Consider the following 27,424-nt stretch of genomic DNA (forward strand, 5'->3'; position numbering starts at 1 on the left):
TTTTTGTCTGAAGCCAGACTTCATTTGAGTATATGCAATATTTTTTATTTAATTGGTGAATTTATTATTCTGTGGCTTTTCACTGAGAGATATTTTTTTCAAGCTACCAATACTGTCACACAGGCAGGATCATAGAAAAACAAATGGTACACTGCGCTATAAGAAATGATCAAACACTCTTCAACAAACAGTAGTTCATTACACTGCTGTTCAGCGCTGGTTGTATTTATCTTTGCAATAAATTAAAACCAGATGAACGGGTTTATAAGTTAAATCTTTGATACACTATAAGTAAAACAAATACAGAGTAAAGCAAGTCAGCATTTACTGCCACTTGCTGCCATGCTTGAGAAAGCATTAAGGTAAATCTGTGAAATGTAGGAAAATATTACATGATTTACCAGGCAGGAGTATTACCCGTGCTATGTGCTGTGAAAATAGAGCTGGGAGATTATATTTTCTTTAGGCTTTGACTTTGTTCTTTGATTTGTTGGAATAACGGTGACTATAATGTATCCAACTAATAATTGCTTGGATGAAGGCCTCTTTTAGTGCATTCAGCAAACCCTCCAAAGAACTACTAATCAGACGGGCCTAATCGTTTCTTGGCTTGAACGTCTGACTGTTTTAATTCCAGTAATTCCAATCTTGTTGGAAATAACTTTTTTGTTTGATTCATTGCATAACCATGGCAAGAAGATTCATGGTGGAGGGTGCTGAAAGTAAATAATTGTTTCAGGGAAGAATTTTGACAGGTCTTTATTGCTTACAGGTTTAGACTTATCTTGTCAAATTATGCTCCATTTGGGATTCTCGCCCGGAGCTTTTCTTATCCACTCACAGTCGGTTAAAGTGTCACAATTTGTTTGGGCCCTGCATGACCTCATGAGGTCCACATTCACTTTTTAGCCAGTTTGTCATCTGGGTACTTTCTCTTTACCAAACCACTTAAACATTCTCAATTACATCTGGCACTCATGGTGCTTCTTGTGCTATTTGCGAGGGTCTTTTTTTTGTCATTTTGTGCTTTTGCTGGTGTTATGAACAATGCTGGCTGAGCCCTCCACATGTTTGTGGTAGCTCAGTAAAACTACTAAATGTTTTGGCAGATGGTTCATAAAATACTTTTTTTTGTACATCCTCTTTCCCGAAACGATTATCTTAGAGTTGTAGTAAATCTTCTAATCAATACAAGCCCTTTGAGGACTGCACAGTTGCTGTGCATATGTTGTCTTTGTTCTTGACTCACAGGACATTTTTGCGTCCTGAGTCACAGGTCTGCGACAAATCGCAAGAGACAAGGCTGCAGGTTCAACATTAAGAGGCAGACAGTTTGCCTGAGTCACGAATGCCCCTACTATGACTGTGTCCGTCTTTCATGTTTCTGCAGAAGTTGACTAAGAGGTGCTGTTAAGTTCAAGATGGATCATTTCCCTTTGGTGAAGTGCAAAAATATTCAAGCACGCAGCTCAGACTAATCTAATTATTAGTTCTTTCAACAAACATGTTTTCTGAAATCTGCAGGACAGACTTAAAGCTTCTGCCGAAATATAAAAAAGTCTTCCTTTACACATTAGTACATTTGAATTGGAATACTTTACTTACTTCTTATTTCAGTACTTTTATAATTCACATGTAGAGCCCAAGCCTTGTGAACTGCTGCAAATGTTCTGCATTCTCCCAGTCTAGAATGATCTTTTAGGGGTGGGACAGGTTCCCCCCTGGAAAAGTGGTGGATGCAAGTCTTGGTTTCAAATATCAGGCTGATGTTCCACTGCGTCCAAAGCCAGGAAAGCACGAGCAATGTGAGGTCACAGAGAGTGAGGTTCAGATAGAGACAACATCAGTGCCAAGACTCAATTACGAGTGAGAAAAGAAGCCAGGACAACTGACAGTTAGCTCATGTTGGTCTTGTCCCAACTATGCTGAGGGAGCAAAGGCCAGCCTACACATGAAACACTCAGCCAGTACTTTCTCCCTACTAGAGAAGGTGTGAGGTACTATATATGTCTTTCTTGGAGCAGACTTGGCTTGTTATGTCAGCAGCACCCTGTTACTGACCCAGCCTATCAAGTGGCGCCAAGAACAAGAAATAGAGTGGAGAAGGAATGAGACTTAGAGAGAAATGGATCATATGGTTAATTGAAGCTGCAAACCGCAATGAATGAGTCCTCTCACATTCATGTCTGTCTGTGGCGTGGGGGAGACGCTGCCTGATGCTGCATTTTATTGCAGTGACCCCCAAAACAAAATTGAATGTAAAATGGCCGACTTCCCATAGGTTACTTGACAATGGCCAAATATAAAGGGCCATTAAAATGGCTCAATCCAATGGGCCAGTCACGTGACTCGATCCAATTGGCCAATCAAATGACTAAATTAAATTGGTCAAACAAATGGCTCGATTCAATCGACCAATCAAATGACTTGTTTCAAAGGGCCAATATAAAGGACTTGATGCAATTAGCCAATCAACACATTTTGATAGCTTAACAGTATCCTTTCCAGGCTTGAAGCTAAGCTAGCATCTTCCTATAAGGCCCTGACACATCTACCCGATTTTGGGAGTCAGAGGCCGTCAGAGGCAGTCGGGCATTCGCCGCACCCTACTCAGGTTGGTGTGTCCCACACCATCGTTGCTTTACGGCACATTTTCACACCTCCCGCGTCCGATTCAACATGTTGAATTAACATGTTGAATCGGCCAAAGAAAGTCGGCCAAAGAAAGTCGGCCAAAGAAATCACTCTGATTGGCTGTTGCTTCTTTTGAATGACGAATACACACTACCGCTGCCTGCTGGTAAGGACAGTTATTGCCACTCGCCGACTGAAGTCTTTGCGGTGTGTTCGTAGGCGGGCGGCGTAGGCGGGCGGCGTAGCCGACGCAGACAAGGTAGCGGACGTAAAAGTCGGGACGCCTTCGGTACGCGTTCTTTGGTCTCAGGTTGGTGTGTAGCGGCCTTTAGAGTCATTCATTTGCAGTTTTCTCATAATAAACCTTCAGACAGAAAGCAAAGTCATTTTCACCGTGACAGATCTGTCCACCACATTCAGAGGGAATTCCGCTCTGTCAAATCTAACCACAGCTGCCATGTTGACAGTCCTGTGTGGGCAAACCTGCCTCCTGAAATGTTATCTTAAATAATAAACTGCTTCCTGAATAGTCCTACTGAATGAATGCAACACATTTATCACTGACAGCCTAGAATAAAAGTCTTGTTTGGATGAACAAAACATATGAGGAGCCTTCTGTTCAGTGGGATTCTGGGACATGGGAATACAACTTTTCTTGTACTTCTTTCTCCAGTCCTCCAATTCCTCCTCTGACCATTTAAACTGTCTAAATTGTCCCAGCTGGCTGTTCTGTAGGATTACACCTGTTAGATTTAAAATAGGTACATCCTATATGCATCTGGCAACATATATCAATTCCCTTCTCTGTCTAAATGTCTTTCACTGTTAACCAGTATTTCCTGTGGGCGCTGGGCGCTGTGCTCAGCAGTAGTGAAAGAGCTTGTCCTGTCAGCACGAGATCCTGCATATCACAGCTAGGTCTGTCAACTCCCAGTATGGAGGTCAGGGCCAGTGGTGAACACTTCTGGCTGAGCTGGAACTGTGATAACGCACAGAGGACGTATTCATCACCTCCTATGAGTCCTCCGTATCAACTCTACTGTATACCCCCACCGTTCTCTGACATCAGTCCGCTCAGCAGGAAACAGAGCAGGGCAGAGCAGGATGTGTGCGCAGCGAGCAGGTCGTCTCTCCAAAGGTCATCTCTCTCTCTCGTCTCTGTTACATAATCACACTCAGGATAGCTGGCAGCCGCTACCTGAGAACAGAGATGTATAGTGATAGTGCACACAGTTATTCTTTTTGAACGTTTCACTTTGTTACCTAAGGAATATATTGTCATTCTTCTACACCACTATGATGAATGTGCAATTGACAGAAGGTATTGTCATGTCTTGGGTAGAGTTTGCATTTAGAGTTATTATTTAAGTACTGTCAAAGAACAAAGGTGGCTTTTGTCAAAAGTTTTTAGTGTTAGAAAATGTTGTCATTCACACGATACCTCAGTACAATGTGGAAAACGTAATGCTACTGAGTAAAAATTATTGTACTGAGTTCCATGTGATGATGTATACAGTATTCAAATGTTGGGAAAAGACTGCACTGGTATCGGATTGGTAGTCTGAAGATGCCTGAGTTTTAAGTTATTGACATTTAATCAGTGTTATTACCACTGGTTCTTTATTTAAACTAAATCAAAAATGAATTTCGATACATTATTGTATAAATGTCTTAGCCTGTTAACGTGTTTTCCTTGTGCAATGTTGTAAAGCACACTCTAACTCAGGGATGATTAACAAATTGGGTCCCAAACAGTAACATATTGAGATGTTGAAGAAAAACAAAAACACCCAGTGACATGGAGCAGAACGACCCTTAAGAGGGTGAGGCATGCGGCTTTCTCTGCATTAACTGTTATGCTTATATCAGCCCCACAGCTTGCCTAGTGACTAATATGGCTGGCGGTTATGTGGATTGTTGACTCAAGGCTTTGCGCATAGCCACACAGCCGTTTCTCAGAGGAAACTGTGGTCATAGCGGGAGTTCTCCATGTTAATCATGGATCACTGGTCGCTTTCACTCCCACTCCAGACAGACCACACCACCAGCGCTGACGGGAGCTACCGTCAAAATCCCTTAGGTGAAATGTTGTTTTAATATCATTACCCATGTTCTTGGTAACCGTGATCACCAATGAATCACAGGTATCAAGTGTAACAGACCTTAAAAAAAGAAAAAGGAGAATGGAAATTTGCCTAAAAAGACCACTTTGATAGGGTATGTGTGTAAAACTAAAATGTATATCTAAACATTCAGCCTGGGAAAGTTTTCCTACTATACCACCTGGCAGTCTGCTATATTACTCAAAGAGGACGTGTCCAGAATCGTCCTCTTGTCTCCCTTTTCGGCCGCTGCCAACACAGAGGAGGCCTGCAGATGGGGAGCCGGGGCTGAAGTAGAGAAGAGGAGCGAAGTGCAGGGTAATTCCCACAGGTTGTATGTTCTGCTCTCGTCTGAATAAGCCTCTATTTTGCTTCTAAATCAGGCATATGACAGTGTCTCGAGCTGTGATTTGTATCCCTGCATGGGAAGACTGGAAATGAACTTGAACAGGTTCAGGTTAAATGGTTTTCTCAATTGTGAATTACAGACGTGTGTGTGTGTTGCGTTCTGAAGCTTTAAACTGTACCTTTACCCTGACCTTGGTCCCTGGTGTGTTTTCCCTTGTGATATTTACTTTATTTGGAATCTCTATTAGTTATAATAGCAGTAACAACTATTCTTCAAGTGGTCAAAAGAAAAGAAAATCACATTCTTGACAATCCATAATATCAACAAACACCCCCCCCAAATAACAAAAAGTAAGTACATCTCTGTCATGTATCATTTAAATGTGAAATATATCGTATATATAGTACAATTGTAATATTACGTGTATTCAAATGTGAAATATAGGCACCACCAAAATCATGGATCTTAATAACTGCTGTTCTTAATTTGTTTAAAAAACTGATCCTACTGGTAACATGTAGGTTAAATCGAGCGGTATTTTTCTCCAGTTTGACATGGGACAGGGCTTTCCGTAGCACAATTGGACATCCTCTGCCACGGTTTGTGGTTTTGGTACCTCTGTGCTCCTGTGGGTCAACAGAGTGCAGACTCAGCTGTGGAGGCCTGCTGTCCTCAGGTGACCTTACTACATGCTAAAACAAAGGGGAGGAAATGTTGAATTTTGCACAATATATTATACATTGGTAGTAAATCAACCAAGATTGATGTAGCATATGTTTTGTAATAAGTGTGTCTAAATGTGCTGTGGCGTTTTGAATGTAAGCAAGCTTACCACACAGCAATATTGACAGAGCCAGGCCAGGAAGAGCTGGAGTGTTTATTTCTACAAACACAGAGCCAAACGAGTCCCAGGAGTGTTGGGCTTCCTGCTAGGCCAGAGGGAACAAAGGACCATAGAGAACTCCACACTCCACAGCGTGGGACAGATATGTCTTTCTCACTCCCCATCACCACTCCCCAAAGCCCCATCTGAAACACGTTCCCTGGGCCACAGTGCCAGCGGGCTCAGCATCCAAAGCCAAATCCTTCTCATCAGGAGCCTGTGCAGATGCAGCTGTCGGAGGGACAAATACTGCAGGGCAGTTAGAGGAAGAGGGGCGCCTGTCCCATTATGCACTCCAGCCTCTAGTCCAGGAGCAGATGGAGAGAGCATCCATCAGGCTCCACTCCCAGATATGGGGCATGGTGTTGAAAGCATGAATAAGCAGTATGGCCATGCAAGGAACAATTTACATAATCCAGTCAGATTTTAGGATGTAGGGTTCCTGTGGCGAAGACCTCCAAAAGGGCCAAACATCCACATCCCACACATTTCTCTTCTTTCCTATACGTCAAAACTCAAGTTTCCTTCTTTTTGTCTTCATTTTACCCTTGTGTTCTCTGGGAACCTTTGGTAAAGTTGTTATTGCATTTGAATCCAATGTTAACGACCGGTACATATATTCCCTCAACCACGTCTCTTATTGGAAACCCACTTGACTTTCTTTCAGAGCAGTCTGACACGTGACACTGACCAGCGAAGGCATAGCCTCCGTCAGCACTTTGTAATGGCTCTTCCTGCTGACCGGTCTTGTGGCATTCCACTACTGTAAGTAAATGATCAGAGCAACTACAATTAACCGGAGAGTATTGAATAGCCTCTCAGCTCACCATGTCTCCAGGCATTTTGATTCAGGCCCCTGAACCACTCCAACCACACTGCTTTTCTTCCAGCCAGAGTTAGGCCTTTCTGGATTTCTTAAGAGTTTGAAACCCCCACTTTATACACACTGAGGTGGAAACAGAGAGGCTGGCAGTGCTGCTGGCCCCCTAGAGATGAAAATGAAACTGTTGTGTTCACCGATGTTGGCCTGTGATTGAGTAGACAGCAGCAGTCATATGTTTTGATCACATAGTGTCTATAAACCGCGATGAGGTCAAATTTCCATAGCATAGCTTTATGCAGATGGTAAGGGAAATATAACCTATACAATTAATTGGAACTTCACTTTTTCATTTGTGTGTGCAGCACTTGGGTCTATCGAAATAATACTCTTTTCTGAACACATTTCTCGAGAACCTTTGCTGCTTCCAGTTCTGCAATATATCCAGTTGTTGCTCTAATATAAGCCCTATCCTCTGGGGCAAGAAAACAAAAAAAGCTTTCTGAATCGATCCAACCCGACTGTAATTCATTTCACCCAGGCTCTGGCTGCTACTGGCAGGATTCCTGGAAGGCTGTCCAGACACAGAGAGCATGATTTGATCCAGCCTCAGTGGCTGGAGCGATAAGCCCTCAGACACACCCAGATCTTCACAAGAAGAAATATTCTGCCAGGACCCACAATTATCCAAGTCATAATGACTGGAGATGTTATCAAAATGAGACCGGCTTTAATTGTTCACTGATGTTTGGCCTTATGCAGCCTCATATGAGGAGAACACATCCTCCCTGTTTCGGGAGAAAGGAGCTTATCGTTAAAGCGCTGCAAATGTTTCTGTGACTTTGTGTTTTCCTGTTATTCCTAGTCTTTTCTGTAGTTCTGGAACATAAGACTACTGTCACTACTAGAAATGTTTGGTCAAAATGTCATACTTTTATCTATTTTTTGCGGGTTTTTTTAATTTACCGATCACGAGAAGATTACATCATTCCTATATTAATTAATTTATACTAGAAAACATGATGTCTTTGTGTTTTTGAGCAGACATTTTTTTTATTATTTTACCCATTCATTGTGTGCTTGTGGTGCTGCACGGCTGACAACGGTTGCTCTTATCAACTCTCTAAGGTGGCATTGTAGTACATAGCACCCTCACTAAGGCACAATATCTTTTTCTTCTTACATGCAATCATTTGGCAGGAAGCAAATGCAAGCGCTTTAAGAAATAAATAATTGAAGTGTGGTCCATGACATGTCAAGCTGTTCCTCCACAACAGCATCAACATCAATAGTGCTCCAGTCAGTTTAACAATTAAATGTGATTCAGAGTGTCAAATTCATTTAGAAAACAACTTGTGAGAGCAGCCAGTGGAAGTTAAATATTTACAAGCGGAGATTAAACATTCACAAAAAGCTGTAATTTAGGGTGATTTTAATATGACAGAGGCTTTTGTCAAGTTATTTTTGAATTTCCGGACAAACAAAAACTTCACCACCATGCCATGGCATGACCGTGTTGCTATGAGGGACACAACAACAGCGTAATGAAAATCCCCTTGGGGTTGGATATTATATTTATTGGTGCGCATGCTATGGTTCAGACCTCAGGATTTTATTGAAAGAAACACACAGGGACCTCAGTGGCGAATGATGAATGGCTGAGACGGTTCTGCATGAAGCCAGAGGATTTAGATGTGTGACCACAGTGGGGTTTGACCACTGGTGGTTCAGATGGTTTGGTGCATTGAATGGGTTGGTAAGAAAGAATTAATTCATTCTCAGCCCGCAAAGACTTCTTTCACCTCTTACAATACACCAAAGCTGTTAAGACAGACCAAATTCTGAATTAAGATTTTCTTTTCTTTGCCTGTGTGCCCTGAGTGCTAGATCAAACATGAAAACCACCCTGCCTTCTCATAGTAAGAACAAAATAGTCTTAAAATATCCAATTATGATTCATTTCTTCTCAATATCAGATATAAGAAATCTAACTTTTTGCCAAACCAAATTCTGAAGGCATACTTGGAAAAGGAATCACAATCAACCTATGATAATATATGTTGTGCTAATTGGGAATGTTTTCTCTTTTCCTAGCTACACCATAGTTAATGTCTCGGACGTCACAGAGATTCATAACACTATTGGGCTTTCAATAGCAAAACATGAACAAGAGTCAAGTGTGTATGTCTTTGCTAATGCTCTTGAATAACACCTCCTGGGACTACTCTCAACAGTCTGCACTCTGCTTCCTCGTCTGCAAGCTTTAGTCTGTGAAAAACTGGAGCACCATCTGTTGTTGAGCTTCGTGTGGAAAAACTTCTCTCTCGACAATCTCAAATCTTAAACTCAGCATAAAGAGGTACAGTATGTCTGTCCATTGCAAAGTGTTTGGGCTTTTTAATTGATAGAGAACACTCTAAAGGAAAAGAACAGGGTCAATATGCTTTGTTGCATCAACAATAAGGTTTATACCCCGCACACAGTGCTCTGTACAGCTCACTGGCAAAAGTGCATTTTGCAAATACTCTCATAAATCTCCCCTTCCTTTGTTGCCAACTGTTTGCTGTGGTTCAGCAGTACAACGTTTTCATTGTTTTAGCTGCTGTATGCACACTTTTCTTCAATGTCTAAACTTCCCTCCAGTTAGACTGATGATCTGCAAGTAGCATAAGCTTTGAAATGAACAATGGTCTTCGATGCTTTCTCTGAATGAGGGTAAACTCAGATTCACACTTTGTCTCCGATCATCGTCAATTACTTTTCCATTTACCAAGTAGCCTTCAAATTGCCCTAATTATGTGTAGTTCTAATGTATTAGGGTTTTTTGGCTGCCGCTCCACGTTGGAAAGAGGTAAATGGAACCATTACACATTTTGTTTAAACAAAGAGTAATGACTTGATTTTCCTCATCAGGATAGAGTGATTGGTTGAAACCTGTTGGTGAATGATGAGGTTTGCCCCTCATGACCAGTCCAACTCAAACAGAACGGAGTGAGGACAAAGGGACAAGGCTAAGAGCTACAGGGTTGCACGGTGTGACCCAGACTAGGGTCCCATGCCAGCGACTCTGCCTGCTGTCAGACTGTCTTGTTTAGACAGTCTGTTCAAAACCAAATGACTTCATCCAACAGCCAGACAAGCTCTTCATATCAGTCTATGTTCTGCATTAGCTGCCATGAGCCAACAAACCGAGGCCATTACAGTTTTTCTCGATTACTACAGTAACACACGTTTTTTTTTAAATTGCTTAGTTTCTCAGAACACTAAACACAATTCACAAAACCACACACCAAAAGTGCAAAACTCCTCATTTCTCCTGCTAAATGAAGAACTGCACTCAAAACTACATAAACACTTACCAAATGCAAATTTAGCACCAAATATAACACACTTCATTCATAATACGAGATGGTTTGACCACCCAACTACACACTGCTGAGCATACTCTAAAGCACTTTCATCTGTTATGGGCTGTGCTCTGTACATAGAGGTTTCTGCAGAGAAAGTTGCTTGAGTTTACAGAAATACAGTAAAGGAAGAAATACAAATGAGTTGTTGAAAAAAATCACATTGTATTCAAAGATAACATTGTGCAACATGCATCTCAGCACATAGCTACTATGCTTCGGATCTCTCTAAGTGTGATGGCATTGTTTGCCAACACCCAGTTTGTAACTGCTGCTTCCTGCCTCATTGGAAACCCTTAGCTTTCCACCTGCACCTCTTTGTTTCTCAGTCCTTCAGATAAACAACAAAGATATAGTTGTCGGTCAGTGTCTGTGTTGCATACAAGTACGTTTACCACAGTACATTGTGCAGGATGTGTGTACAGTTATAGTCTGCAACATGCCAACAATTCAATTACAGTAATGAAGTAAATACGTTTCACACAACAGATATAAGCACTGAGAGTATTCTTCTTTGTCCACGTCCTCTCCCTCCAGCTCTACCTCTCATTCTTCCTCCTCTCACCCCACCTCTTCCTCCTCCTCTCACTCTCACCCACCTCTTCCTCTTCCTCTTGCTCTTGCTTCCATGTTGGCTTCCATTGTTGCTGTAAGAAAGTTCTCCCCTGTGGTCTTTTATAGTGCTAACATCCTGATTGATGAGCCAACAATCAGGTGTTTGGTCAGGTGGAACGTGTTTCTTGATCATTGGTCCATGTGTGAGGCATTTTGAATATCAGTGTTTTAAAACAGCTCACACGTGACTTTAGGTCAGATTCCTGTGTCTTACGTGGAGAGACGTGTGCAGTGGTTTGCAAAAAGTGCCATGTTGATTTGCAAACTGTGTGAAAAGCTGAAAACGTGTTTAGAGTTTTGGAGATTTGAGCCGATGTTTTGCTCTTTGAGTGTCAGTTAAAATAATTGTGCTTTATGTATAATTGTAGTGTGTTAGCAATCGAGAAGAATTGTAAATGTTGGTTTGGACTTGGAATTCTCAAACAAATCAAAATGAAAAATGAGATTTATGAAGGTAGACTTAACCTTCATAAAAAGAAAAAACATTACATATCACAATCCTCTCCAACCTACTTAGCATCTTAAGCCCAAGAGAAACTAAACGCTGTCTTGAATAGATTCAGTTAACTGACAAACATGCTATATTTTTTAAATGATGATGTATAGAGAGATAACAAGAGCACCTCAGAGACCAAACTGTTTGTGAATGAATCAGCTGTGGACCTTACGTTACTGTGCCGTGCTTCACATAAACACAGTTCAGAGTGGGCTACAGTGATGGTTTAAGACATAAACACTTCACGATCGGTGTGTGTGTGTGTGTGTGTGTGTGTGTGTGTGTGTGTGTGTGTGTGTGTGTGTGTGTGTGTGTGTGTGTGTGTGTGTGTGTGTGTGTGTGTGTGTGTGTGTGTGTGTGTGTGTGTGTGTGTTTTGGGGGAAAATGCTCATCAGATGAATCCAGATTCGTTCTCTCTGTCTGGCTCTGCCTTTTTCTCGATGGGCAACTCACAAAAACAAAACAGTCACCACTGAGATGATGGGAAGTGGTGTTTTCCAAGCCACCCGCCACCGTGCTTTCCTGGCACTTAAACAAAGCCACCTAACTGAATGTATCCACGTAAACCCACCCCTTCCCCCAATACACTCTCATCAAAACATCAAAGTACACCTAGCATTTAGCTTGGCAGTGTCAATCACTGGGTTGTATGTACAGCATCAGCATAAGCTCAGAGGTCAGAGGGTTTGTAGCTGTGTTGACTGTCATCCAGTTCTTGGTTCTGGCTACACTGTGAACTGCTCCAAAGCTGCCTCCTCTCCAACTCATCTGGGTCAAGAAGAGGCGCGGCTGGAACTGCCATTCAAGCTGCCTGTTGAGCCGTCATCAGATCTTATATTCACATGTTGTAATGCAGCGATAAGTTCAAAGATATTCAAAGATATGTATCAACAAAGTGCCAAAAAAGACTTTTGCAACATATTGGAAGATGTACACTTGTTGGATGAACATCTTATACTCTTCGAGATCACTGTGATTTGTAATTTCCTCTAATTTGAGGAGTTTTAATTGCTTTCTAGTTGTGAAATGAGTGGAAGTGGACAGTGCCAATGGCTTTATGTCTTAGTTGGCGCGCTCTGTTGCTATCAGATATAAACTCAAGCTTTGATCAGATGTTTGGACCAATACTTAAAATAAAATAGTTCTCTTTGAATGTAATTATATCGCACATGTTCTGAACATGAAATACAATGTGTAATGTGCTACACCTTGTTAAAGCCTCGGACTGTATTCAAATGAACTTCTACTAATGCAATCAAAGTGTCTAAATGATTTACCTCATTATTCCAACATCATGGGTGTCCATAATACTTTGTCTTTGGCCATTGCAGTTGTATTTAATTAACAGATTACATCTGCCAGGACGGTTATGTGTTTGTGTTATTGTCAGCCGAATTACAGAACAACTAAATATGCCAGATTTTCATACAACTTGATGGAAGAGTATAGTTTGGACCAAGGAACAACCCATTACATTTTGGAGCAAATCGGAATCACTGGGTGGATACACACATTATTTCTCACCGGCGGAGGTCTGTGCTCTCCATGTGTCCTTTTAGTTCACTTGGACCTGCAGTTGAATGACAGAAAAATATTATGAATTGATTTGCCTCCATTCTGTCTTTACAGTATACCATATGTTCATTCAGCAGCGTTCTTATCAGAACCATTCATTGATTTAATTAAAACTCCATGGCTATCATTTAATAACCAAAACATTTTCCCCATCTGTCTGTGTGCAATCTTGGCAGAGGTCTTCAAAATTGCTTTCAAGTCACCCATAACAAGGCAGGGGAATGGTTCCTCCTTGGATCCCAGAGGCCTTGAAGTTCCTAATGATGACATCAAATGTCTTGAGTGAGTCGTGCTGGCCCTCAGAGGGGGCAGCGGTGAGCTCATTATGGGAGGAAGTCACTTTACCATTGAAAGTGAGAGAGACAGAACGAGCAACATCTGTCTAAGCCTAGGAAGTGAGGCAGGATGCGTGCAGGCCAGGTGTCACTGTCAGCGGTGGAAAACCCCGTTCATTAGTAGGATGGACGATGTAGCTGGGTCAGCCACCTCCTGTAAGTCCTTACCACCTTGAGTCCGGGGGACCTCTTATTTCCCCGTGTCATTTCCTATCCCTGGGACGCGCCCCATAGATTCAGGATCTGGGTCAGCAGCTGTCAGATATACTGTCAATGCTGCCTGTTTTCTTTTGGATAGATGATGTGAGAGGCCATTATCAAATGTCTTTTTCCCCTTTTCATTTACTGTCCTGTTCTCTTGGCAGCAGGAATGTGGTTTGTGGATAAATACATGCATGGGCTTGTGTTGCACCTAGCACAGCTGGAACAGGGTGTGTGTGTGTGTGTGTGTGTGTGTGTGTGTGTGTGTGTGTGTGTGTGTGTGTGTGTGTGTGTGTGTGTGTGTGTGTGTGTGTTTTTATTTGCCCGATTATCGTTGTACGTCTGTGGGTCGACAGAGCTGATTCAGTGTGTAAATACGTGGTGTGTGGCTAAAAACCACATGTAATAAATGTTAATGCGTGATTTATATCCTCATTTGGGATTTGATTACTGCTTTAATTTCGTTGAAGGGCCACAGGTGTGCTTTGTAGAACTTTCTCTCTGATCGGCCCAACATGGTTCCTCTTTGTCTTGCTCTGCTTACTGTCTGTCTGAGCAGATCTGTGGGATCCAGATGTTGTTTTTGCAAGGTTGAATCCCAGCCCTCCTCAAAGCTTAGGCCCTTCTGCCTGTCCATCCGAGAGGCACGCGCCTCCCCCAGGTCGCTCACATGAACTCAGCTTCCAGGTCGTACAACACAGGCTCAGTAATTGACCCAAATCAAATGCGCACCGGTAAAAAAACGTGCCCCGCTCAGCCCTGGACAAGCTTTGTTCTTCGACCCTAGTTTTAATACTTCCTCCAGCCCTGTGCAACACTCAGGATGTTGCCCCCTGGTTGGCCACAGTCAGACAGTACAGGGAGTTCATGATCTAGTCAGGCAGACACAATGTGTGATGGAAGTGTTTTATTAGCTGATGAAGGGATCTAATTTGTTTAATTACTCATTTTGTCCGAGGCAGACCATGCAGCCACAAACAGACGCCAACACAAACTGGGACACCTAAATCCTTTTGGTTGCTGGATCCTTATTTGTTGTTAATCAATGGTGAAAAATCCTCTCTTGCAAAAGTGTAATGTCTGACAGAATCTTTACATTAATTAGGGATCGTCTTGGATCTGTTTACAGCAAATGTGAGTTAAGAAACCCTATGTTCGCTTAAAGAATGATATGGTATTATTAATTTGATTAAAATAAAATGATTTCCAAATCATAGTGTTCCATCAATAAAATCAATGAAGCAAAGCTATGACCTAAGACAGCATGACATATTATTTTCTGTTGCATGCTTTAATGGATTTCACAGTGATGCGCATTGGTTGCAGAAGGTTGTTGCTATGTGTGTACAGTAAATATGTGTGGGCTATTAGCGTTAGCCTGAGGTCATGTATTTATGGTCTTGTGATCATGTTAATGACAGGACTCAAGTGAGACGGGGACCTCCTGACTCCTCCCCTCAGCAGACTGGGACCTCCCGCACTGTGAAACGTTATCCATCATCTTCTGGGCCAATAACCTCCAACGCTCTACCCAATGGCAACGGCTACGCTCATGGCCACGGCAGTGTGCACAGAAACAGGCACGGACACAGGAATGGGCCTAGCAACGGGCACCACAACACTAACAGGCCCACCAGCAACAGCCAGATGCAAGGGCAGTTCAACAATGCACTCTCACCAGCAGGTAAGAACAAAAAACATATATTTTGTACACGTTTAAGATAAAGAACTTGGATCAGCATGCTTAACATTTCCCTTTGCTCGGTCATGTCAAAACAAACATTGTGGCTCAATTAACAGAGGCCAGCATGCACATGTACATATGTATGGTGTCATCGTGGAATGGAACATTAGCCACAAGAAAAAAAATTGGCAGCTTCCCAGGCCGCACTTCCATTCCTCCACTGTCCACCCACCCCACCCCCTTTCTGTGGTCTGCATCCCACCAGACAGTCTTTGATATGAAGGCTGCGTACAGTATGTGTGTGTCTGTTCCACAATCTGCTGGAGAGGAGTGTGAGCAGTGTGTGTGTGTGTTCTCGTGTGCTTTGATATCTTTGGGAATATGCCTTGTCACCTATCCGACATGACAGGCCCTAAAACCTGGCGCCTCTACCCACAACAAAAATAATCATGTCTTTCTTATATTTGTATCCTCTCTTCAATAATTCATCTTCCTCTGATCCCCCATCCAGCACACACAGCTGCCTGCTGTTCAAGCTTGTTGTTTCGCCCTGTACCACAGCAACGGCTGTTGAACAGCTTCCCACCATTACACCATGTTAATTTGCACTCAAGCGCTCTTTGTCTCCTCAACACATACACACATCCAAAACACCTTACCCTCAAGATAAAGGGCTTGGAGACTAGCCCGATGTCTAATAGTATTCTTTCCGCCTATTTGCTGGCCTGTGGAGCAACTGACATTCAGCTACAGCGTGCCACTGCCCAGCCGTCAGCACACACCCTCGCACACTTATAAACCTCCCTTTGCCCAGACGGGGAGTGTGTCACAGTGAGGCTGAAGGAGAAAGGATGCAGCTCGTCTCCAGCCGGTCTCCCCTGCTGCTGCTCCTCCTCACCCAGGTGTCTGTGTGTTTTCCAGGGGCCAACCTCACCTCCAACCTGGACCGCATTAAGATCGTATTCACGCCCATGGTGTGCCGCAGGGTGTGCAGCGGCGGACGATGCTACAACAGCTGTGAGAAGGGAGACATGACCACGGTCTACAGCGAGAACCAGAACCACCAGCAGCAGCAGCAGCAGCGGCAGCAGCCAAAGAACCCGGGCTACCGACTCTGTGAGTGTCAACCTCTGGCCTTCTGTTTATTATTAACTCTTATCTTTCTTGTCCACTTGTCATCCTTCATCTCCCCCTCATCTCTTCCCTTGCTTACTTTCTGATTCTCACACACTTCCCCTGTGCCTCCATCCTACTTTCTCATTCCTTTTTTTATGGGGTGAGCTTGACAAAATGGGTTCCCAGTGGCATGCTGCCTGTTGTGAATACCAGTCTCAAAGAGGAGGTAGAGTGGTGGAGTTTAAAGCTAAGAGCTACGCTACAAACTCTCACTGTCAAAGAGAAAGAGAGACAGGCAAAGCAGGAGTGATGGGGGTGCGCCAGATTTTAAGTGGGCTCTGTAATAGGGGGTTAATCTCCCCCTCGCACACACACGTGGAGCTGGTGGTCCCACGCTCCCCACACTTAGCCTCATCTCTTTGCGGTTTACACCTCGCTGTTGGCCCCGCCGTTAACCATTTTACATGCCCCCTGGGAGAGCAGGAACGAATGAAAGAGGAGAAGGAGAGAAAGAAAGAGAGAAAGAGTAGCAGCATGAACAGGATTTTATAGGGATTACAATAAACCTTCCATTTATCCTGGGGGCTTTGCTCCGAATTCACACAGGAGTGTCCATGGGAAGGGAAGGGGTGGTCAATGCCAAGGGTAGGGTCGTACCCCGGCATGTTTCTTAGTTTTCTCATCAGTTTTAGGGACCTGCTGAGGCTCAGACTAATTACTACTTGTGGATTAGAGCTGCTCATACCACACACATACACATACGAGTCCTTTAGGGTCACAGCTCAAATAAATACAAGGGACACAAACATGTAACCTTCACTTAAGTGCACTCAGCTCTTTGGGGAGGACCTAGCTCGCTTATGAATATATAAACAGGTTGTTGCAGATTTATGTGCCCATTAATGGGGTTTTGGAACATGGCGTAGATATTCTAAACACTTCAGCGTCCTGGCAGAGGCCTTCCCCTAAGATTACATTCCTGGCACCTCCACGTCTTCCTGGGCAGCGGGTTTGTTTTCATGCCCCTTTTTCATTCTCTAGTAATCTCCCTTCATTATGCAAACGCCTAGGTTAAAGTGTGTGTTAAAAAGTGATTGATTTTCCATAAAACGTGCATCCTGTTATTGCTTGGGTGTGCGTGTTCGTCAAGGAATGTCAAGTGGACAGCAAACAGTTATCTCATGCTGTTGTTATGTTCCCTACGCGGCGCTGTAAACTCTGTCTTGATAATTATAACAGGCCCCCTTGATACGCACCCTGTGTTCAACACTTACTTTAAAGCCTGATATTAGATTGAGTAGAAGACTGTTTATTGAGTGAGAAGTGTGTGTGTTTGTTTCTTTCCTTGTTCATGGCCATTTCTACTGATCATAATTCCATTGTTGAGGTATACTAAAATAGATTTATACTGTGCAATTTTCCAAACTCACATTGGTTTCTCATACGTATTCACCGGTATTCACTCTCTGTCCTAAACGGCTTGTTGGAGCTCCTGCCCCCCCCCCCCTCCCTGTGAGCCCAGTGTGCTCTGATTGGTCGCGAAGCTGAGAGGCTCGCAGCTGCAATGGAGCAGACAGGCTTCCGTGTCGGCGATACAGGAGAACAAGCGAAACTCATCCTGAGCACACACAAACACTCACAGCCGAAGTAAAAACAATAAGTGTGGCTTGATATTGAGTAAGAGGTTTATAACACTGTGAGCATGGGTTTTTGACTCTGCAGACCGTTCACATGCAGAAAAACCTTCATAACACACAAGGGGATGGGTATTAACCGGAAAAGCATGACATGGGACCTTTAAAGGTGTTTAAATGGAGAGAAAAAAAGATAGGCAGACAGACTGTGCGCAGTAGACAGTAGGTTGTTGTCTAAGAATAGCTTATGCCCCTGCCTGATACAGACCAGGGCAGACCTGCATCCCACATTGAGAGGATTTAATAGCGTCATCGAGCTGATAATTTAGCCAGCATGTCTAATCACTGGAGGACTTCCTGTTGACAACAATGCTGGACCTCTGTTTCTGTCTGTCTTTCCACATCTTCTTTCTCCCATTGCTTATTCCCTTTCTCTTTCTGTCTCTTTTTTGTTGTCTAATTTCTGTTTTCAATCTATTCACATTCTCCTCTCCTAACCCCCTTCATCCCCTGTCTGTTAATATTCTATTTTTACTCCATTCCTCCCTGTCTACCTCGACTAGTCTCCCTGTTTTTAATGCCATGTGACAGAGGGCTCATTCCCTGTCTGTCTCGAGGAGGCAGAGAAGATACAGCTCGCAGCATGTTTCCATCACTTGCGGCCTCTTTCATCTCATAGCGCAGTATGTTGGCCATCCCGACCTCCAGCTGTCTGGTAGAGCAGTCCTCGTATTTGCAGCTCTTCACTTTTTCATCCTTTATGATGAAAAAGATTGGTTTGTTTCTTATTCGTCACGGTTTGAGAGATTTTTTCTTTGATGTTTTGAGTTAGAAGAGTTCAGGTCAGGGCCAATCTGTGGACAGGAGCATTCCCAGGTATGTGGGTGCTGGGCTGGCACCCATCCCATATGCCAAAAGATAAGGCCGGTGAAAGGGCTGTGAAAGCAATATTGTCAAACAGCATCTGGCCAGTGCCGGCCTTTCCTCTCTTTCTCGTCCCATGATGATTTGAAAACTACATAGCAAACTGTACACTTAAGTTCTGAACATGTTTTTGGATTCAATCAACTTATATGGTGATGAGCCAGTTGGCTGCCTTTGAGATTCTGTCCAAGATTTGACAGTTTTATAGGCAATTTGCGTGGTTTTCCCTCTGCCAGATAAGTGTTCCATACAGGTATTCACGCACTTGTTATTTTTCTTAGATTAACTGCTGGATGATTCATCACTCATCACCACGCACAGGAGTATGTGATCACTTAAAGTGAGGTATAACATGCCAATGAAGGGGGTGCAGCATGAGAGCTAGTTCCATGATTCTGCACTCAAAAGCAAAGTTGAAATATGTGTCTGCTGTAAAGAACAGGCAATGCTAACAAAAAAAACGTTCCAAATAAAGTCTAGGCACATGCCCTTTCTATAAGGACTTCCCTTTTCTGCTTCTTATTACCGCATCCTTCTAACGAGGATGCATACATCTGTGTAATTGAAAGTCTCATGTTGTGTACGCTAACAAATCTTTCACTTCTAAAAACCTCTTCCTCTTTTGCTCTGTTCCTCTTTGCAGTTTTCTGTCAGATTCCCTGTCTAAATGGAGGCCGATGCATTGGCAGGGACATGTGCTGGTGTCCATCAAACTCAACGGGGAAGTTTTGCCACCTGCCAGTCCCACCTCCTGCCAGACCCATCCCTAACAAGGAAGCAAGCCACCATGGACCCAAAACTCCCTCCCGCTCCATGTACACTTTACCGCTGTCCAATCAGCAAGGTAATGCTCCAGCACAATCAGATGGCAGACCTTGTCTTCCCACTGACTTATTCTAAGGTGCTGTTTACACGAGAACGCAAACGGTTGTATCCGCTACTTTTCTCTTTCGTATTGCCCGTTCGTTCACATGAGGCCGTAACGGAAACGCGGAATCGGACCCCGCAAACGATAACGGGTCCCAAGGTGGATAGATCTGCAAACTGAACGCTCTGGGGGTGCAAACGGCTCCGTGTGTACGCCTCTATACGATCATTTCCTGATAACGATGAAGCCATAGCCCCACCTCTGCTGCTCACTGCTACTGCTACTGACCATGCTACTGACCATGCTACAGATGTTAGTGCAAAATCTCCAGCTCGACCATGCTACAGATGTTAGTGCAAAATGTACAGCTCCTCTACTGGTCTCGTGTGAACGGAAGACTTTTTTGATATCGTATTCGGTTCGTTTGCGTTTCGTGTGCGTTTGCAAATGGGGTCTAAGTAAACAGTTTCAAAGAAAACGTTTTTTTTTAAAAACATATTTTTCCTCTATTTATCAATCTAGATTGTTTTGGTGTGATTGAGTGTTGGAGATATTGGCTGTAGAGGTCTGCCTTTTCTCCAATATAATTGAACTAGATGCCACTCTGCTTGTGGTGCTCAAAGTGCCAAGAATATGTTTGAAAGAGTCAGTCAGTGTCAATATATTTGTTCTCAGTACTGTTCTGTTGACACCCCACTGGCATTTGTTTCTGGATTGTACAAATTAAGGAAAGGAAAAATAAGTTCTCTGACTGTCAGTTAATTTGTCTCATGTCGATTTAATCTCAAATCATGTTGCATAAGTGTCTGCAACTCTCCTTCTCTTGGAGGGTGGTTTATGCTCTAACAAAGGAGGGCTAACTAAGGCATGGTGCAACAGAGCTAGCTTGTCCCAATGTGTCTGTGAATACAAATATTTATTCCACTAATTACAACAGTTCAAATTAAATTAATGTAATTCTTAGCTTGGTTTTTCTAATGCTGGTGTGACAGGTGCCTTTATTCTTTGCCAATCGCTTCATTATCACAGTTGTACTGTGTTGCTCTGCCTTTGCTGGCCAGGAGTGAAGGTCACACTCTATTTTGAGCAGAATGAGTAATACATGACTAATGTGGAAGTCCTCAAACTGTTCGCACAATGATGCTTTTATAAAAAAGGTGGTTATTAGAAACAGAGCAAGGCCACATGATGAAGATTAAATGCGAGAGATTTACTCATTTCCATTTTTGCTGATATCCGTTTTGAATTTCCTCCCTTCGTCTCACTCCGTGTATCGCTCTGTCTAACAAGAACCAGAAGCAGAAGCTATGATTTACATAATTTAAATTACACTCAGAAATATTCCATCCTCTGTTTTGAATACAATGAAATAATCATAACTAAATGCCATAAGTCCAATGGCTGTATTGTCTTGTCACGACAAATCAATGATTCCTCCTGTCAGTATATATTCACTCAGTTTCATCTCCAGGACACTTGATAAGGTCAAATTCTTCTCCTTGGACTCTCCTTGCCATCTGTCTGTGCAACTATGATCAGGGCCGGACTGGGACAATAAGTCAGGCCAGGAATTATACACCCAGCCAGGCCACTACCAGTTTTTTGTGCCATTTTGCTGGATTTATTTGTCAATATTTACAGTGTTGCTTCCCATAGTGATAGCCCTCTAGTTTAAATCTACTACCCAAAAATAAACATGGAGATGGGTTACTATTTAAAAAAAATTGCAAATCTATTTAGGAACCTATTCATGTGAACATATTTTAATTGGGGGTGGACCTCAAATCCTATAGGGGGGTCCGGGAGCATGCTCCCCCGGTAAGATTTGTTTTTAAATCCATCCATCCATCTTCTCCCGCTTATCCGTGGTCGGGTCGCGGGGGTAGCAGTTCCAGCAGAGAGCCCCAAACTTTCTTTTCCCTGGCGACATCAACCAGCTCTGACTGGGGGATCCCAAGGCGCTCCCAGGCCAGCGAAGAGATATAATCCCTCCACCTGGTCCTAGGTCTACCCCTTGGTCTCTTCCCAGCTGGACGTGCCTGGAACACCTCCCTAGGGAGGCGCCCAGGTGGCATCCTAACTAGGTGCCCGAACCACCTCAACTGGCTTCTTTCGACGCGAAGGAGGAGCGGCTCAACTCCGAGTCCCTCCCTGATGACCGAACGTCTCACCTTATCTCTAAGGGAGACACCAGCCACCCGGCGGAGGAAACCCATCTCGGCCGCTTGTATCCGCGATCTCGTTCTTTCGGTCATGACCCATCCTTCATGACCATAGGTGAGGGTAGGAACGAAAATGGCCCGGTAGACAGAGAGCTTTGCCTTCCGGCTCAGCTCCCTTTTCGTCACAACGGTGCGGTAAAGCGACTGCAATACCGCTCCCGCTGCTCCGATTCTCCGGCCCATCTCACGCTCCATTGATCCCTCACTCGAGAACAAGACCCCGAGATACTTGAACTCCTTCACTTGGGGTAAGGACTCATTCCCTACTTGGAGTGGACAGTCCATCGGTTTCCTGCTGAGAACCATGGCCTCAGATTTGGAGGTGCTGATCCTCATCCCAGCCGCTTCACACTCGGTTGCGAACCGATCCAGTGAGTGCTGAAGGTCGCAGACCGATGAAGCCATCAGAACCACATCATCTGCAAAAAGCAGTGGTGCAATCCTTAGTCCACCGAACTGCAGACCCCCCCCCCCACGACTACGCCTCGAAATCCGATCCATGTATATTACAAACAGGATTGGTGACAAAGCGCAGCCCTGGCGGAGGCCAACCCTCACCGGAAATGGGTCCGACTTACTGCCGAGGACCCGGACACAGCTCTCGCTTTGGGAGTACAGAGATTGGATGGCCCTGAGTAGAGACCCCCTCACCCCATACTCCCGCAGCACCTCCCACAGTAACTCCCTGGGAACCCGGTCATACGCCTTCTCCAAGTCTACAAAACACATGTAGACCGGATAAGCGTACTCCCAGGCCCCCTCCAGGATCCTTGCGAGAGTAAAAAGCTGATCCGTCGTTCCACGACCAGGACGGAATCCGCATTGTTCCTCCTCAATCTGAGGTTCGACAATCGGCCTGACCCTCCTTTCGAGTACCTTGGAGTAAACTTTCCCGGGGAGGCTGAGTAGTGTGATGCCTCTCTAATTGGCACACACCCTCTGATCCCCCTTTTTGAAAAGGGGGACCACCACCCCGGTCTGCCACTCCTTCGGTACCGTTTCCGACTTCCACGCAACGTTGATGAGACGTGTCAACCATGACAGTCCCTCAACACCCAGAGCCTTCAGCATTTCCGGGCGGATCTCATCCACCCCCGGGGCTTTGCCACTGTGGAGTTGTTTGACGACCTCAGTGACCTCCCCCCGGGAGATTGGCGTTGATCCCCCGTCATACTCCAGCTCTGCCTCTAACATAGAGGGCGGAGTTGTCGGGTTCAGGAGTTCCTCAAAGTGTTCCTTCCAACGTCCCAACACTCCATCAGTTGAGGTCAACAACGTCCCATCCTTACTGTACACAGCTTGGATGGTTCCCTGCTTCCCCCTCCTGAGGTGTCGGACAGTTTTCCAGAACAACTTTGGTGCCGCCCGAAAGTCCTTCTCCATGTCTTCTCCGAACTTCTCCCACACCCGCTGCTTTGCCTCGGCCACGGATGAGGCTGCTGCCCTTCGGGCCTGTCGGTACCTTGCAACTGCTTCGGGAGTCCCCCGGGATAACAAATCCCTGAAGGCCTCCTTCTTCAGTCGGACGGCTTCCCTGACCACCGGTGTCCACCAGGAGGTTCGAGGGTTACCGCCCCTTAAGGCACCTAAGACCTTGAGACCACAGCTCCCCACCGCGGCTTCGGCAATAGAGGCTTTGAACACCGACCACTCTGGTTCAATGTCCCCAACCTCCACAGGAATGCCCGAAAAGCTCCGCCGGAGGTGTGAGTTGAAGGCCTCCTGAACTTGGGCCTCCTCCAGACGTTCCCAGTTCACCGGAACTACACGTTTGGGCTTACCAGGTCTATCCAGAGGCTTCCCCCGCTTTGTTTTTAAATGTTGGACTTAAATGCATCAATCTGGTGCACTTTGAGGGGGAAATAAAGAGACTACACCCATATGAAACAGAACTGTATACATTTAAATAATCCTAAAATCATAAGTACATAAGTACATAACCAATAACATGCCATATCCAATATGAAAAAACATTGAAACTTGTATATTTATTTGTTTTTGGTTCATTTATGTGTGAGTGTGTCCAGGCTCCTGAATCAGCCTCTCCTGTCTCCCTCCTCTCCCTCCTCTTCCCCTGCTCCTCTTTGAGGCAGCAACAAAGACTAGTTTTAGCTCTCAACAAGTTTTAAAAGTGTATCTTACCTTTTTTCACCTAGTTAACATTTTATTTGTATTATTCATGCATATTTTACTAATCACTCCCCCCTCAAATGGAAATATGTGATTACATAAATGGTGACCAAACCGTTTGAGACCCACTAAGATAACTTAGTTAACTATCTAAACACTCAGAGATTCTTTACCTCACCTGAGCTGTAGTTATCAGTCTCTCAGTCTGACAGCAGAGGACTCTTCCCCCAGCTTGTTGTTGAAACAGCTCCTTATATCCGTTAGCGCAGCTAGCTATCACCAGATGCTAACAACAACAATACACCTAACCGGTGCGCGTGCTTTCTCTCACCCGCCTTTCTCCAATCGAGGGCATTAGTGTATGATCTGTATGAAAGTGGCCATGTCGGCAGGCCACATCATGTAGACAGCCAGTCCCCCTCTGTGAGGCAGACGAGTCAGATCCACATTTGCGCAGCGTTGCGTTCACAATACATAGGCCTACGTATAAAAAAAAATCCTCAGACCAGCAGGCCACTTAACAGGCCTGGCCATCGGGAGGACCGGGCCTGATTATGATTCATGAGGGTGGCTTAGGGTTCTGGGAAAAAACCCTGGCACTCCCTGAAGATAGATGTTTCCCTCTGTCAGAAGGACAAAAGAGCTCATTCTCCACATTGCGACATCCCTGCAGCTCCTCAACAAATCTGTTTTTGGTCATTGAGCTTATTTGATTAAACCAAAAAATACAAAGCTCGATGTATTTGTTGTTTTGTCATACTGTCCAGGGCTGCCAACACTCACGCATTGAGCGTGAGAGTCACGCAATTAACCCATATCTCACGCACTCACGCCACACTTGCCTTTCCTCATGCTAAGTTTTCGTCCAAAATAAATGTATATAAATATAAAAATAAAGTGAAGGAACAGCAAACTGAGCGGTCTACGAAATGAGACGGTCTTCTGGCTTAGTTCAGTAAAGTTGGAATGATATTGGGAGATTCTGATTTCACGGATCAATAACTCATGAACAAAACGTTATTCAGACACAAATGACATCTCCTAAGTACCGTGGTAAGGTTGACAACGAACTACAATCACATTTGGATAAAAAAGCCAATACGCGCCGTCCTCCGACCTGGACACATTACATTGGTCTCTATCTGCAGCTGGAGAAGAAACGAGTGCTCAGGGACCGTCTGCAAAGTGCAACCCCGAAAAAAGAGAATACAATAATATTCAATCACTATTACACAGTTTATTAATACCAAACTCACCACACACTACAGCAGAGTTTGGAAGAATATGCTTTTGAATCATTTTGGGGAATATTTATAATGTAAAATCTTCAATAACTTTACTATTATACAGTATATTTCTACCAAACTCACTATTTGCATTGTTGTTGTTAGCATCTGTTTAGCTTAACGGATATTAGAAGCTGTTTCTAAAACAAGGAGAGGGAGAGCTCTGTCCTCAGACTGAGAGAGATAACTACAGCTCAGTGAGGTAAGGGACTCTGTTTAGATAGTTAACTTTAGTCTAGTTATCTCAGTGGGTCTCAAATGGTTTGGTCACCATTTATTAGAATAAATGAAAAACAGTTATGAAATAATATATGACAGTAAAACAAGAATACAGTTTAAAAGAGTGATTTGTAAAATATCCATAAAGAAAAAGAAAATCTGTTTGCCATAAATTCATTTTGCTCTCAAAGTGCACCAGGTTGATGCATTTAACTTCAATATTTAAAAAAACAAATCTTCCCGGGGGAGCATACCCCCGGACCCCCCTAGAGGAGGTGAGGACCCCCCCCACTTATAAAATGGCACTTGATTGTAAGAGTTGCGGGTACACTGTGTGTGTGCGTATTCCACTGTATGCCCGGTACATTAATGGGAAACCCTAGTTTGTGCATGTTCAATACATTTGTAACACTGTACACATGAACGTTTCTTTTTTTCGGTTCACCAAAAAAAAATCTCACTCCAAGCTGAACTCAAATGTTGGCAGCCCTGCTGTATGTATGTGTCTTCGTTGCCGGGAATTCCCCATGTAGATCTCATAAATTGATGATGAAGTGAGTGTTGAAGAAGTGTTCGCTGGATGTTAGCTGATAGCTTGCAAACTGCAGTATGTCTATACAGCTTTTATCCCTGGGCTGAGGATGCTTTCACTAACAATATCCAAAATGTGAAACTATAAACTATCTTGTATAAACTGTGGTTCTTTCCATTCCTCTAGTGTCCCTCCACCCATCCTTGGTGAACGTCCACATTCAGCACCCTGCAGACTCCGAAGTCCATATCCACCAAGTAGCTCGGGTGCAGCCTGGGCAGAGACCGGCCCTCAGCGATGGGGCTCACTCTGTGCAGCAGCGCTCCCAGCCTGGGAATGGACATGAACACACCAGTGAGCATAACAGCAGGCATCCACAAACCAGTGGGAATGGGCATGGCCACGCCAGACAGCATAGCAATCAGAATGGACCAGTTGGAAGATGCTTTCAGGAAACAGTCGATGGACAGGTACTGTGTTAAGTCATTAAAGCATACTATTAGCACTGCTACCACTCATCAATCTAAGTTACCTTGTGTATTCGAGCCTATTAAAGGTCCCCTATTATACTGTTTTTCATCAATATATTATAGGTCTCAGATATATATACAAAACATGTCTCTGAAGTGTTTGGCTCGATATACGAAACAGATCATGATTGTAGCATCCCATAATCGCCTCTGTTTCAGCCCTGTTCCAAAAGTGCTGATTCTCTGTCTTTTACTTTAGATGAAAATAAGGAACCACTCCCAACACCCCTCTGAGAGATATTTGGTTAAAAAAACCACAATGGTGCTCTAGGAGGAGATTCAGGTGATAAGGGGGGGGGGGGGGGGGGGGTGTTACCTTGGTTGGTTATTGGATAATGGTTAGACAAGCCAAAAAATCGTTATGACATCTGATCAGCTCATTTTCAGACAGGTTTTTATATAAATGGATCAGGACAAAAAGTGAGTGAATATCTTTCCTGAAATGTTCAGAATCTCTTAACGCAGAGGGGACACATGTTTATGTATAAAAGACAGGAAAAAGTGGATTTTACACAATAGGTGACCTTTAAAGCATACTATTAGCACTGCTAACACTCATCAATGTAAGTTACCTTGTGTATTCGAGCCAATTAAAGGTGAGTAATAGTGTTTTAGCACAGGTACCATTACGTTATTGTTCCATCCCAGTGCCTGATTGCTGCTGTCTCAAACAGAAAGTGTGCCTGTGGCTCTGATTTATGTCATGTCTAGGATTTACCATCTCGGACCACTTTTGTCATCCATGTTCCACCAGTTCCCAAGCATGTAACAAGTTTGGATGCCTTCAGAGACATCTAATACTAGATCCTCTCTGTCAGTTCTTACCTTTCATAATAAAATCCCTAAACATATGATATCTGTA

At 43.9% G+C, this 27,424-nt stretch overlaps 1 protein-coding gene across 2 annotated transcripts in view; it reads left to right on the forward strand.

The window, feature by feature from the left end:
* LOC117467679 (latent-transforming growth factor beta-binding protein 2-like) overlaps nucleotides 1-27,424 on the forward strand; it is an 87,634-nt gene that overhangs the window by 14,494 nt on the left and 45,716 nt on the right. For both annotated transcript variants that reach the window (XM_034111484.1, XM_034111487.1), the window contains exons 4-7: nucleotides 14,839-15,101; nucleotides 16,023-16,217; nucleotides 19,419-19,619; nucleotides 26,219-26,502. In XM_034111484.1, coding sequence (XP_033967375.1) covers nucleotides 14,839-15,101; nucleotides 16,023-16,217; nucleotides 19,419-19,619; nucleotides 26,219-26,502 — 943 coding nt within the window. The remainder of the gene's footprint in view (nucleotides 1-14,838; nucleotides 15,102-16,022; nucleotides 16,218-19,418; nucleotides 19,620-26,218; nucleotides 26,503-27,424) is intronic.

The sequence above is a fragment of the Pseudochaenichthys georgianus genome, chromosome 22 (assembly GCF_902827115.2).
Source record: "Pseudochaenichthys georgianus chromosome 22, fPseGeo1.2, whole genome shotgun sequence".
In the NCBI taxonomy this organism is placed as follows: Eukaryota; Metazoa; Chordata; class Actinopteri; order Perciformes; family Channichthyidae; genus Pseudochaenichthys; species Pseudochaenichthys georgianus.